This window comes from Brassica napus, chromosome A5 (genome assembly GCF_020379485.1).
Source record: "Brassica napus cultivar Da-Ae chromosome A5, Da-Ae, whole genome shotgun sequence".
In the NCBI taxonomy this organism is placed as follows: domain Eukaryota; kingdom Viridiplantae; phylum Streptophyta; class Magnoliopsida; order Brassicales; family Brassicaceae; genus Brassica; species Brassica napus.
The window spans coordinates 23,559,625-23,572,886 of record NC_063438.1 but is presented as its reverse complement, the minus strand read 5'-3'; the positions used below and the strand labels follow the sequence as shown (position 1 = coordinate 23,572,886).

General features: G+C 39.2%; 5 protein-coding genes, 1 non-coding gene and 1 pseudogene across 7 annotated transcripts; 4 read left to right on the top strand and 3 right to left on the bottom strand.

Moving 5' to 3' along the window:
• Positions 1 to 1,703: 1,703 nt before the first annotated feature.
• On the bottom strand, positions 1,704 to 2,832 carry LOC106402547 (lectin-like protein At3g16530). The gene has a single exon (XM_013843314.3). The coding sequence runs from the start codon at positions 2,712 to 2,714 to the stop codon at positions 1,884 to 1,886; it is 831 nt and encodes a 276-aa protein (XP_013698768.2). The 5' UTR covers positions 2,715 to 2,832; the 3' UTR covers positions 1,704 to 1,883.
• Positions 2,833 to 3,222: 390 nt separating this feature from the next.
• On the top strand, positions 3,223 to 3,294 carry TRNAK-UUU. Its single transcript has one exon. It is a non-coding gene; the product is annotated as a tRNA-Lys (tRNA).
• A 996-nt stretch (positions 3,295 to 4,290) lies between these two features.
• Positions 4,291 to 5,365, top strand: BNAA05G24220D. 2 transcript variants are annotated; one of them, XM_013847347.3, is made up of 2 exons: positions 4,291 to 4,632; positions 4,726 to 5,365. In XM_013847347.3, the coding sequence occupies exons 1-2, from the start codon at positions 4,627 to 4,629 to the stop codon at positions 5,173 to 5,175; spliced, it is 456 nt and encodes a 151-aa protein (XP_013702801.2). In that variant the 5' UTR covers positions 4,291 to 4,626; the 3' UTR covers positions 5,176 to 5,365. The 2 variants fall into 2 exon arrangements, with proteins under 2 accessions (XP_013702801.2, XP_013702802.2); XM_013847348.3 differs by having other exon boundaries at positions 4,303 to 4,628.
• LOC106406650 lies at positions 5,036 to 6,427 on the bottom strand (annotated as a pseudogene).
• Positions 6,428 to 6,446: 19 nt separating this feature from the next.
• On the bottom strand, positions 6,447 to 7,269 carry LOC106406652 (metallothionein-like protein 3). The gene is made up of 3 exons (XM_013847349.2): positions 7,013 to 7,269; positions 6,829 to 6,876; positions 6,447 to 6,751 (listed from the first exon to the last, which is right to left on the bottom strand). The coding sequence occupies exons 1-3, from the start codon at positions 7,057 to 7,059 to the stop codon at positions 6,643 to 6,645; spliced, it is 204 nt and encodes a 67-aa protein (XP_013702803.2). The 5' UTR covers positions 7,060 to 7,269; the 3' UTR covers positions 6,447 to 6,642.
• A 1,935-nt stretch (positions 7,270 to 9,204) lies between these two features.
• On the top strand, positions 9,205 to 12,162 carry LOC106402927 (probable ubiquitin-conjugating enzyme E2 25). Its single transcript, XM_013843751.3, has 6 exons — positions 9,205 to 9,447; positions 10,002 to 10,130; positions 10,211 to 10,888; positions 10,975 to 11,038; positions 11,127 to 11,581; positions 11,677 to 12,162. The coding sequence occupies exons 1-6, from the start codon at positions 9,388 to 9,390 to the stop codon at positions 11,929 to 11,931; spliced, it is 1,641 nt and encodes a 546-aa protein (XP_013699205.2). The 5' UTR covers positions 9,205 to 9,387; the 3' UTR covers positions 11,932 to 12,162.
• Positions 12,163 to 12,208: 46 nt separating this feature from the next.
• LOC106405247 (glutamic acid-rich protein-like) lies at positions 12,209 to 12,931 on the top strand. The gene has a single exon (XM_013845823.3). The coding sequence runs from the start codon at positions 12,360 to 12,362 to the stop codon at positions 12,813 to 12,815; it is 456 nt and encodes a 151-aa protein (XP_013701277.2). The 5' UTR covers positions 12,209 to 12,359; the 3' UTR covers positions 12,816 to 12,931.
• The last annotated feature ends 331 nt before the right edge of the window (positions 12,932 to 13,262 follow it).

Here is a 13,262-nt window from a genome sequence, read left to right as displayed (position 1 = left end):
TCAAATATATGGCTTCAAGCATACATGGTATACAAATACAAAAACGTGTCAAGCTCAATTTGACTAGCCATCAAGAGAGAGGAGAGAAAAGTGAAACCCTCTCTTTAGTCTCTCCTTTCTCCCACCGTAAACTTTAGGTTACCGCCGCTTTATCTGCCCGTTTAGGCGGCCGACGGCACCTCTCGCCGTCGGTCTCCCTCCTCTGTCTACCGGTTTTCATTTCATCGCCTTCGCCCTCTGCTATCTTCTCCTTGTCTCTCCTCCTTGCTTGATGTGTCTAAGTCCGATGAAATCTTCTTCGCCGGATTTAACTGAAATCAAAGGGTCTTTGCTTTCTCCGGACCATCAGCGAGGCAAGACAGGTCTGTGATGGCCTTGGGGGCCCTGGATCTACTGTTAGACGCCGATTGCGCTCGGATCTGGGTCAGATCCGAGATCCGAGATCCGCCAGAAGCTTCGACGTGTCGCGACCGTCCACGCCTCTGCTCCGCCGTCTCGCCCCAGTCGATCTATTCTAGCGGTTAGTTTCTAGGGTTTGCGTAGAGCTCCTCCTCTCTCTGAGTGTAGGGTGGTTGTGAGGCGCACCACCGAGGACCTCTGTTCCTTAGCTCAAAAGGCGGCTTCCATGGTGTTCCTCAGCGAAGGGTTGTCTCCTCTTCCCCGCTCTCATCGTCTTCAAAAGGGTCTTGAGGACTACCCTCGACGTCGACGTCTCTTGCGGATAGGGCTATGCTTTCCTTCGCCTTCAGGTCACCTATTTCAAGGAGTTCCATGCTCCTTCTGTGCTTCATCTCCCATTCCAAAGCTCCCAGTAGATTGCTGTTTTGTAACCTTGCTGTCTTCGCTGCATCTTCTGTGTCGCGCAGCAGAATGAGATCATAACGACCGACTGCGCTCGACCGCGTTCTTCATCTTCAGCGGTGTAGCAAGCAGGTTTACATTCTAGCGAACTTCTGCGTTAGCTTGGGCTTGCTTTGTTGACGTCCTCCTCCTGCGGAGCTCCGGGGCGTGAGCCAGACGCTTCCGTCGATGTCTGGTAGGAGCCACTTCGGTTAGGCTCGATCAATCTCGCCTTCAGGTTATTCTCTTGTTCTCTGTTTTGTTACAGATGAACAAGAAGCGCTTTGGTATGGGAACCCAAAATGTTGTCTTTGTGCTGTAACGTTGTATTAACTTCACGTAAACCATTGTCTGGGTTGCATGATGTTAATTTTGTAGGTTCTTTGGGTTTTTTTAAAACTTTTTGCAACCCCTTAAATCTGATTGGCTGAAAAGCAGCTCTTAATTTCATTAACTTGTAACCGGATCTTCATTATCTTCTTAATGATATTTACCATTTAGCAAAAAGGTATACAAATACAATTCATCCCTAAAAACGCTGTGTTAAAGAACTTTGAGGGTGATATATAGGACGGCTTAAAAACTATATTGGACCTTTAGACAATTTATGTTATATCATATAACATAAATTGTCTAAAGGTCCAATATAGTTTTTAAGCCGTCCTATATAGATTATATGTATTATAATTAGTTAAGTATAATAATATAGATTCTTGTTGTGAAAAAACAAAAATAAATATGGACCGTTCTTATCATTAAATTTAGATAATTTTAAGATGAACGCATGGCATATGCCATGTTTGCCACTCCCTAGAACCGGTACTATATATATAGGCTTCAAGCAATATCAAGTTATACACAAATTAGTTTTAAAAAAAAAGTTTATTTTATTGTCAATCTCAGAATACAAAAGAACATGAAAATTTGAAAATACAATACAAAGTAAGCCACATATCTGGCTTTTTTATTTGTTTAAAGTTTTAAACTTTAATTATTCACTCGAACGAGCATAAACAAAGCAAGCCGGACTTAACCAAACCGGTTTAGTTGTCCTTGGCGGCATTTTCAAAAGACCAGCTCCAGATATCGTGACGCTCAGCGGCACGTCCCATGGAACCAGCAAAACCGACGTAACTGTTTTGTAGAATAACATCATTGAGCTCTCTCGGACCTTGTATCAAAGGTCTCTTAGGCTTCTTCACGTTCTCAGGCGCGAGCGTGATAGTAATCCTATTGTCTTTGTTTCTAAACTCAATCCAAGCCGTGAACCTCTCTCCACTGCTCAGGTTCACATCTTTGAACGACCAAACCTTCCTCTTCCCGACTCTTGTCTGAACCCAGTAACCAGCTTTCTCCGCTACGTTCGAAGTCATGGAGTTGATGTTGAGCCCGACGTGGTTACCACTTATGTCTTGGAACTCCTTGTTCTGGAAAGTGTCGAACTCAACGGCAAAGAGGTTGTTCTCCGGTTTACCGTTGTTGGTTTTGTTGAGGATTCCGAGGAACCCGCCGCCGGAAGCGCCGGAGTTGTCGACGGTGGGGACGACGATGAAGGCGAGGCCTTGGCCGGAGTTTGGCTTGGTGCGGGGAGTGATGGAGAAAGTGAAAGAGGTCTGGAATGAGTAAGGAGCTGAATCGTTGGATGGTTTGAATGGGATGGGGTTGATGTAGAGACCTTGACCGTGAGAGAATGGGGTTTCGTCACGGGTCATGGACCAGGCTCCGGATCGGTCTAAACCGTCGGAGGAAGGACCAAGCTCTGCGTCTCCGAGGAAGAACAAGTTGTCTCCATTAAAGGTTTTGAAGTTGAACTTGACGGCAAAGGCTGCTTGAGCTAAGAACAGAGCAAGGAAACAGAGTTTGTGAATCTGCATTGTGTGTTTTTTTGTATGTGACTGAAGTGTGAGAAGATTGATTGATGATGATGAAAGATCTCAGGGTGGTAATGTGTTTATATAAGAGTTTACGTAAGCCATCGAGTTTGATTATTCAAACTTGGAGAAAGAAATGTTCGAAAATGGTCAAATAAATTAAGCCAAGTGGACGTGTTGGTGCGTTACAGAAGCCGCCACTAGGGCCTAGCAGTGATATTGGACCTACTACTAAGATGCCTTTCAATCAATGAACCATCCTTATCATTTTGCTAATTGTAGTAATTGTTTTTTTAGTAATAATTGATTGATTCTATTACGTAGTTTCTTGTCGCCTTTCAATACGAAACATTGTGTGAATTCATGACTCATGTATAAACCTGAGATATTGACATCTTGATCATTACTCTTCGCCTGTTTGATTGATGTTTGCTGTGTCTTTTTCCAGTACGTGGATACATGAGTCATGTAGGTGTTATCAAAGTTTAACAAGAAACACTAATCGTCTGATGCCGTCTTAGCTCAGTGGTAGAGCGCGTGACTTTTAATCCCGTGGCCGTGGGTTCGATCCCCACAGACGGCGGTGGAAGTTTTAATGTCCAAAGTCAAATTTTAACTGAAGAAATTTTTTAACAATTAGGAAGAGGAGCTCGAACAACGAAGACACTAGTGTTCCTTCTCCTTTTCGATTCTATGATGAAGGGGAGCTCAACCAAACCTGTGGTTCTGGAAGTTTGTTCGAGGTGTCAACCCATGTGGATGATACCCTTATGAGCTGACCTTTTTGCTGCAGTCCCTTTTCATGTTGTGCATACAATGCTATAGAAAGGTTTGTCTTCTCTACGATTTTGCTACCTTTTTAAGGAATGATGTTAACTTACTATTAGTCCCATGAGAAAAGGGTCTACTTGTTACTGTGTAGATGAAAAGAAAATGGAATCTGAATTAAAAAACTGCAGAGCTTAGCAGAGGTGAATATTCTATTTATCCGAACTTGGGTCTCTTGCTGATAGCATTCCTTCAGGGATCGTCAGTGACGTTAAAATACAAACCGTAAGCTAAGTAGAACAATGCTCTTGACATTAATACCAAAAAAAAGAGAACAATGTTGTAATGTTGAAAGAAAAAAATATCCATAGTTTCTTGAATGTTAAGAAGTCACTATCCTTGATTATGATTTAAATCACATAAGTTCCTTGTTTCTTCTCGTAAATGATATTTTATTGTTTGTTCAAGGATGTTGATTCTAGATTGTTCAAGTTTAACCAGAAAGAGTCATGGATAACGTTTCTCATAAAGTTACGAGTGAAATTATTGACAAAGTATTTGATTATATTGTTTCTTTTAAAAAATAATTATAATGATAAATCTTCAACATATATCTTTCTATATTTCATAAGATTCATAATAGCTACTATGATTTATCTGTATCATATTCTAACAAACAAAGTATTTTCAATATGTCTATTTTTTTTTATAAATTTGATCTATTAATTTCCAGAATCCATACCCTCTGAAATCAAATCCCACATTTATAAAAAAAAATATAAATTAATTATCTGATCAAGAGATTTGATTAATTATATTGTCTATCTAGTTTTGTTGTATCGCTGGCAATTCTTGAAAAGGAATTAAATTAAAATAATAATCTCCCATTTAAAACCGGAAAGCAATCTTTAAACGGCGGGTTTGAATTTCTCTGTTGAACAGAAAAGAAGCTGCCAAAAAGAAGATCCAAAGTCAATCATCTTCTTTTTGCATCATCACAAAATTAGGGTTTATCGTAAACACAACCCCCCAGAAGCTCCCTTACTGTTGAAGAACCTAATATCTCTGATTCAGACAAATCTCCCTCTCTCTTACAAGACCCGTATCTCTCCTCTACTGATTTTCCGACAAAGCTTAAACCCTTTATATGCAAGTGAAGCGTGTTCCTTTCTGCTCTTCCCTATCTTAAAAAAAAAAAGATTCAATTTTTTTTTGTCTTATTATTTCGTTTGACTAATCTCCACAGGCTCAAAAAACTCCGATGAATTCACATCTCTTCCGCGTAATCTGCATCCTCCACTCCGTAATCGCGCTCACGAGCGGAACCTTGATGATGTTCTACACAGAGAAAGCCTCCATCTTTGGCCACGGCAGCGACATAGCCAACAAGCTCAAAGGCTCAACGCCTCACGACGAGCTCCTCATCCAGATCTCTCAGTCCTTCTCCGGTTTGCTTCTCTTTGCGATCGGTTTGGTGCTTTTCATGGTGTCCTTTGTCAAAGACAGAGACTTTCATAGCTTCTTCGCCGGAGGGTCTGTGATTCTCTATGTGCTTATGGCGTTATGGAGAGTTATGTTTGAGTGGAAGATTGAAGATCTCGCCTTTGAGTGTCCCAAGCAAGCTCTTGGTGATATTGCCTTGGCTGTCTCTTGGGTTTTCTTTCTTGTTTATACTTGGAGAGAGAAGTATGATTGATTGATGTTTTTTTCTTTTGTGGGCTTTGATACAAAGTGGTTAGTGAAATCTTTTAGATCAAAACCATTGTTGGTTTCATAGTTTTTTTTTTTCAGAAGATCAAAGTGTGAAAAGTTGGATTCTGTATTCGTCTTTGTAAATAATTTGTTGTGAAACAATGCCTTTTACAAGCTAAAGCAGTTTCCAGTCAGATATAAGTTCATCTTCAACGAGTGGGAGGGTTCTATGGACAATCACATTCATAGCTTCTTCTTCATCATCTTCTTTCAGTTTAATGAGACGAAGCAGCTAACTCCAGAAGCCTAAACTTCCATCCCTCTGCCTGCCCGCAAAGGCTGTAGTTTGCAGCCTCAGACCGGATGATTGAGAAAGTATTAAAAGGTGAAGCAGAGAAGCCTTTCCCTAATGCTTTCACATAAGCTTCTTTGAGAGTCCATAGCTTTATAAACTCCTTACTCTCAGCTTCCATGTCTGCTATACTTGACAGAAACTTGACTTCTTGAGACGAGTAAAACCTCTTTGCAAGTGATATCACATTGTGTCTCAGCTTCCTTGTCTTGTCTTCAACGTCAATACCAACCGGAACGTTTACTGTTACTCCACAGGCTATCAATGAATCCGTGTGTGAGATGTTGAACTTCAGTTTAGGATAATTAGTAGTAGTATCAACCTCCCAATCTACTTCAGGCTTTCCGTGTATTAGAAGAGATTCACTCTTCACTTCATTTGGTAATATGTACCAGAGATGAGTTTGCATCCGAGATGGAAGTTGCAGAGGAACAAGGGAAGAAAACATCACACCGATTCTCATACGAGATGGTGTCACCAGACTCACCACCACCTTAGCCGCCGCATCCCCGCCATTAATGGGATGACCTTTTCGTCGCTGTGATCGCTCTTGAAAGTTATATAATGGGCCTGACCCATTTAGACAAAGAACATGGTCCATAACTCAGTTTGATGATTTTGTGTTTGTGCCTTGTCATGTAAATATTTTTGTGAAGAAGGGAAAGATACGGCTACTAATAGATCAATGTGATGTATAAGAGGATAAAGGCTAAAGGCTAAAACCATTACATGACATCATAGAGACTAGAGAAGTTGTAATAGCTCATAGACGAGCCAACCTCAATTTTTGTTCATAAATGAGCAAGATGCCATGCCATACATCTCTACTCTTAAATATTTATGGAGCTTTTTAGTAATGAACTGATAATCAAGTCACCAAACCTTTAAAATGAAAAGATTATTTGGGATTGAGGCAAGACAACTGAAACTAATATGTAGATAATATGATGTATTAGAGGATAAGGGACCATAAAACCATTACATCACACACCATGCTATAGAGAGTAATAAGAGATATGAGCTCCATAGATGAACTCACATCAACTTTTATTCATATTACATTTAGGAGGAAAAGAAAAGAGAAATGGCCCCTTTTAAAATGTGTATTTAGGCGCTTTATTAATTGGGGCAGCAAGTGCAGTTGACGCAGCTGCAGCTAGAGCCACACTTGCATTGGCACCCGTTCTCTTCTGCACCAGTAACGTCCATGATCATAGCTTCCTTGTAGCTGCAACACAAAATTAAAATCATCATCAACATAACCATCACCAAAAGTCCATAACCTTAACTTTCATCTACAATTACCTCTCCTGAGTCTCGACGATGTCCAAGGTGTAGCTGGTTCCCTTCTTACTGAAGTTCAAAGAAATAGAAAACATATGTCAATCATTTATCTAGAGTTCTAGACCATAATAAGATAACACAAAATATTAAAAAAAATATTGAGAGTTTTCTACTTTCGAGACGTGAAGAAAGAGAGAAAACTTACACGCACTGGGTCTTGTCAGAACAGTCGCAGTTTCCGCACGAAGACATGATTTTGATCTTGAAAAAGGCTTGAAAGGTTTTTGAGTTCTTTTCTTGTGTGTGTTTTGTTGTTTTGCTTTGTGATTATAGAGCTTTGGTTGCTATGTAATTTATAGATGGATAGAGAGTGGAGAATCTATGCCAGTTATGGTGAAAGCCGAATCTTTATGGGTTACGGAGAAGAGAAGCCTTTCTTTTCCAACCTCTCGTGTCCATTTCACTCTTTTCCCCACTATATATATTCCATTATTCCTCCATTTTTTAATTTAACATATTTGGAATAATGGATTAGCAAATAATCAAACTAAAATATTTCAGTCTTACTGTATGTTGCTGTAGAGAATCTAGTGCTTCACTGCATGAATTGGAAGTTGGAACGAGTAAATGATATGAGAAGTTAAAGATATTGCGATATACACGGGATATAACTGATTATTTCTACTTCCTATGATCACGAAATGTAAATAGATACTCCCAAGATACATGTGTAATTGTACAGATTTATACTTAATTATCCTCTAAAATTGTTGATCGTGGCCCGTTTTATTATCATGTAAACGAGCCACGAGTCAACACTTTTATACTAGGCTCGTATAGTCCGCAGGCTTCAACCCCATTTTAATATTTCTAGCTTCAACTAGTTAGTTGACCGAGCTGGCGAATGAAAAGGTAATCAAATCAGTACTTCAGTAAGCTCGTGGTTGAATGTTAAGGGGTTTTACTATTTGATTTGTAATGTATAAAGGAACACATCCAGGCCCAGCTATCAAACATTGTTTTTTAATACAATAATTTAGCTTGCATTGTAGAACAGCTACATGAATTCATCAGCTACTTAGTTGGAGTCCAAGTTAATCAGTATCGTCTAGTTGAAATATTCAAAAAAGAAAGATTCCAAAAGGATATGTGTATGGTTTGAAAGTGGTGCTCATTAGTGCTCTGTATACCTTTTCCCCAAATTCAACTTTCCCCAACAGTACCTAAATACAATCATTAGAGGTCGATTTATCTAATGATACATGAACAATAAGATAGTTTAAGAGTTTTCTTTTTATGGTAAAACAAGATTAGAAATTCCAACTGGATTTGAAAAGCACATTAGACCATCTCATATTTATTTGTGATCCAAAAGAAGAACCTCCACTATTCCTAGTAGGTTATGAGATCCTTCATAAATGGGCCTCATCGTTTCTGACCGTCGTTAGATTATCAATAAAGTAAAAGTAATATATTCAAGCTCAACTTCTTTTCAAAAGCCCAATAAAAATCTTAATCTTTTGAATTTTCTTTTTTCTTTTCAAAGAAATGAGAAATTAGTTTTAATCAAAATTTGCTTGACAAAAAAAAGTTTTTATCAAAATTTAGTTTTACCTTTTTCTGATCAGTGAAATCTATTACAAATTTATTATAATTATTATTTAAGAGATGTTATGTTCTAAATACACATAAATTCAATTTAAACTTAGAAAATGACATGACATACAAACATTAATATTTTTAATTAATAGTATATTTTATCATTTATCACAACTTTCTATTAGTGGTTTTATCAATTAAGATTATTTAATGGTTTTATTATTTTTGAAAAAGTGAAATTAATGATACTAGTATTTATCTTACTTCTTTTCTAAAACTAAAATAAGTATATACTTTATAACTTTTAAAATAGTGATCCGATAAATTAGTTTATTTTCATGTATCTAGAAGACTAGAGCTCTAGATTATGATTTCTTCCCAAAATATTTACTACTACTAAATCTTCTCATTTGATTTGCTATGATTACTAATAATGATTATTCTGTTATTGGACCAAAAAGTTAGAAAACAGTAGAAGAGTTCCTGTCCGTTGGATTTACCCAAAGCTTCTCTTTTTTCCCTTACATCCCACGACTGTAAATTCATAGCCTCGGTCCAAGTCATCAAACCGTGTTGTGTTGTGTAATCTCGGTTCATTTCCACTACTACACAAGAGAAGAGACTATATCCCATAACCGTCGTCATTATCACTGTTAATATCGCCATGTCATTATAAAATAGATATTATAACCGTCCGGTAAAAACTGGGCCCCATCATCGTAGACTTTACATATTGACTTGTTGAAAAATAAAAAACGTACAATAAATAAGCAATTAAAAAAGGCTTTTAATTAGGTATTTTTTTAATTAAGATTGGCAAGTGTTGAGAGAGCAAATCCGACTTGTGTTGGTATATAATACGGCGCCAAGGTAAAAACTCTTTTTTTTTCTTTCTCTGATCGCTTTCTTCTTCACTAAGTTCGAGGATAATTCTCTCTCGTTTTCCATTTTTTCTTCTCGAGGCAAGTTCAATTGTGTTCAATGGAGCCCGAGATCGCTCATCCTGTTGCTTCGTGCTCGATAACTCTAACGCCGAACAAGGTGAATGCTTTTATCAAATTGAATTTTCACCGATTTATCTGGGTTGTCTTGACAGTAAAATCTGTTTTAACCGTGTTACCCCCCAAATTCACTGACATGCCCAATGAAGTTGAATTGATTTGGGTTATTGTCTATTCTCTCTCTGGGTGACGTGCGATCATCATCGCCTTAGGGTTTTCTAAAGTGATCACGAGGATTGGTTCTGATCGTTGATTTTGAGGGTTTTGTTTTGAAGGATCGTGTTTTGTCGTTTTCTTGTTCTGATCACTAGTAACCGTAATTCACTTCTTTACTGAGTTGTTGTAATGCAATGTGACACTTGTGTTTTGGTTCTAACTTCTAAGATTCCTTCCCTGATTGCTTTTTTTTCGTATGCATAGTTAGTGGTCCATACTCATATGTTTTGTAAAGCTTGAGTTTTTTTTCTTTTACTTGGTATATTTTTTTTTTGCTCAACTTTTACTTGGTAATTTCTGTGTGGTTAATGTTCATACTCATTTAAATATTATGTTATCTTACTAGAGATTCTTCGTGGATATTTCATTATCTTGTAGGCACCAACTTCAGATGTTAATGGTGTGGAGGAGCAATATGAAATGCAAAACGGTGGTGGTGTTGTTGATAATAAGAACAAAGGGAAGGCTATACAATTGGAATCACCATCTGACGATGAGCAGCTTGAGGTAAGTTGTTTTTGATTCTTTTCTATGTTATTATTAATTAGCGTGCTACCTCCTAAATGCTGACATTGTTTAAACTTTAGGGATCTGCTAGCGATTCTTATGACGCAACGAATAACAATGGATCCACTCCACTGTCAGATAGTTTGCTAGACCCTGACTCTTTGGTATATGAAGACGACGATGACTATTCTGATCATTATGCCTATGAGATAGAGGATGATCATGCAGATGACTACGTCTCCGAGTATCAAGCCCTTTTTGATGCCAAGGAGAAGGAAATCCCAGCTGGTGTGGAGGTGGCCATGGATTGGCTTCCAAGTTCGGAAACTGCTAAACCAAGTGGAAGCAGCAGCAGCAGCTCCAAGAAAGCAACAACAGGAAGTGGAATATATTTAACTCCAAACAATGCTTACGCCTTGCCACAAAAAATCCATGGGTTCCATTACTCTGGACCAGCTTTGAAGTATTCTTCCACTCATCTTGGGCCTAAGACTGATCCTGGTACCGTGATGGAGGCTCCAGCTCCAGCTCCAGCTTCTTCTGGTTTATCGCTTCAGATGTCCAAAAAAAATCCAGGATATTTGGGTTTTGCTAGCACTCGGCCTCACGTGGAAGAGGTTATCTCAGCTCCAAGTACTTACACAGTTAAGAGAAACGTGGAGGATTATCTTGGCAAGTACTTGTTTTTCAAGAAATTTGACATCGTTGAAGATTTGGTGGACCACCATTATGCTGCTAAGGGAACAACTTCCAAACAGGTTGCAATAAGTTAACTATTATTCTTGAGAATGTTTTTTTTTAATTTCAAGAACTGAGTATTATTACGTTGTCCTACTTTCTTCAGCATTCCAAGGAATGGGCGAAAAGGATCCAAGAAGAGTGGAAAATTCTTGAGAAGGATTTGCCAGGTTAGTGTAATAATATACACACTATCTTATAGTGCTTGATGTTAGCAACTTTCTTACATTTGTCTCTTTTTGCTTCTTACTACTACAGAGCAGACGATATTTGTGAGAGCGTATGAGTCGAGGATGGATCTTTTGAGGGCTGTAATTGTTGGAGCCGATGGAACTCCCTACCATGACGGTCTCTTCTTTTTCGATATCTTCTTCCCTGATACATACCCTTCTGGCCCACCGATGGTTCATTACCACTCGGGTGGGCTAAGAATCAACCCGAATCTGTACAATAGTGGGAAAGTGTGTCTGAGTCTTCTCGGGACTTGGAGTGGTGTCCAGACGGAGAAGTGGATCCCCAACGAGTCTACAATGCTGCAGGTTCTTGTCTCAATCCAAGGACTAATCTTGAACCAAAAGCCTTTCTTCAACGAACCTGGGTACGAGAGACTGGCGGGTTCTCCATCCGGGGAGTGCCAATCTAATGCTTACAGCGAGAAGATATTCTTACTTTCTCTCAAGACGATGGTTTACAACATGAGGAGACCACCCAAGGTAACACAACAACACAAAACTAAAACCTCATTATATTTTGAAACAACAAAACTTGAGATTAATTGTTCTGGTGGGTTTTGAATTCAATATGTCAGTATTTTGAAGACTTCGCGTATGGGCATTTCCTCAGCTCTGCACACGACGTGTTGAAAGCGTGTAATGCTTACAGAAACGGAGCTCCAGTGGCGTCTTTGGTGAGGGGAAATGTTAAAGGAGGGGAAGAGAGTAGCGAGAGATGCTCGGAGTCGTTCAAGAAAGATGTGGGTGCCTTTGTGGACACGCTTTTGTTGAAGGAGTTCATTCTTCTAGGCGTCCTTGGTCTCGAACCGGAAGAAAAAGAAGAAGACTAACCACCCTCAGAGATTAGCAGAAGCAGTAGCAGACCAAATAGAGTGTAGTTTCTTCAAATTGAACTTCATTGCTTCCTTCTCTTCTTATTTTTTTAAAAAAATATTTTTCTTGACATTAATCTCTCTGAAGAACAGAAGAGGACTTGGTTGATCCTCTTTTTTTTTTCACTTAAATATGACATTAGTCCTCTCATTTGTACAGTTTTGCCTTGCTCAGAGTTTTCAGAGCTAGCTTGAGTTTAAAAAGTCAACCATAGAAGGTTTTTGTACTAGACACGTGTATGTCCACGTGGCAGTCTACGCAAATAATTTTCTGGATCAGCTTCATCAGACCCATACACGTGTACTCTAACGAAAAACCCTATTCCCTCTGGGTATATTACTAGCCGTCACTGTCACACACACGCACGAACACTGTACGATCAAATATGGCTTCAGCTTCATCATCGGCGGCGAGGTTACTCATCCGCGACGGGAGATCAGTGGCGAGTTTACTCTTCCGTGGACGTGCCGCCAATCTCACGGAGAACACTGGACCGGCCATTCGGTCTCTGCTTCTGTTAAACCAGACGGTGGTGCCTAGTCAATACCCGGTTTTCTCTGAAACATTTCCGGTTATGCAACCCGGTTTAGGTCCGTGTTTCGTTCAGGAGGAGGCTGTGTCGGAGAGAAGAGGGAAAATGGAGGCGGGTCAGGGAAAGCGAGTGGTGAACAACGGGGGCAGCTCTTCCTCGGAGGAGGAGAAGGAGGAGACTGATTTTGATGAGGAAGAGTTTGATGATATTGATATGGACGATGATGTAGAGTTTGACGATACCGACGAGGAAGAAGATGAGGATGAGGAGGAGGAGGACGAGCAGATAGTGAAGAAGAAGAAGAAGTAAAAACTCTCAATTCTTTGCAAAATGCTTTATCTGTTTCTTTTTCATGAGATTAATGTGTTTGACTTAGACATGATCACATATTCTTGATGAAATAAAGATTTCCCGTTTTAAAATAACGATTTCTTCTACTGTGATGCCATGTTCTCTGTTTTTGTTTGTGTGTTGCTAACCGGAAACTACTATAACAAAGTACGGTCTTTGAGATGTTAAATGCTCTTAGTGCTAAGAAGAAAACGAGGTTTATTCATGGTTCGAACCAGCTGCTGCTGCTGCTGCTGATATGACATCATTCAACTTCATAGTTCTTGGTTGGCTACGATTACGAACATCTATTACTTCGCTTATTCGTTCCATCGTTTCTTTTAGCATCTTCGGAAAATTAATTAGGAGATTTTTGGTGGGTAACAAAGTTGTGATAATCGGCCGATGCGAAAGCAGTAGAAACCT

Excerpts from the sequence above, each read along its gene's own strand:
- LOC106402547 (XM_013843314.3), bottom strand. The coding sequence starts at position 2,714 with ATGCAGATTCACAAACTCTGTTTCCTTGCTCTGTTCTTAGCTCAAGCA.
- LOC106406652 (XM_013847349.2), bottom strand. The coding sequence starts at position 7,059 with ATGTCTTCGTGCGGAAACTGCGACTGTTCTGACAAGACCCAGTGCGT. Across the intron at positions 6,877-7,012 it reads TCTGACAAGACCCAGTGCGT|TAAGAAGGGAACCAGCTACA; the intron begins GTAAGTTTTCTC and ends TTTGAACTTCAG. Across the intron at positions 6,752-6,828 it reads ATCGTCGAGACTCAGGAGAG|CTACAAGGAAGCTATGATCA; the intron begins GTAATTGTAGAT and ends TTTGTGTTGCAG.
- LOC106402927 (XM_013843751.3), top strand. The coding sequence starts at position 9,388 with ATGGAGCCCGAGATCGCTCATCCTGTTGCTTCGTGCTCGATAACTCTA. Across the intron at positions 10,889-10,974 it reads AGGGAACAACTTCCAAACAG|CATTCCAAGGAATGGGCGAA; the intron begins GTTGCAATAAGT and ends TACTTTCTTCAG. Across the intron at positions 11,039-11,126 it reads TCTTGAGAAGGATTTGCCAG|AGCAGACGATATTTGTGAGA; the intron begins GTTAGTGTAATA and ends TTACTACTACAG.
- LOC106405247 (XM_013845823.3), top strand. The coding sequence starts at position 12,360 with ATGGCTTCAGCTTCATCATCGGCGGCGAGGTTACTCATCCGCGACGGG.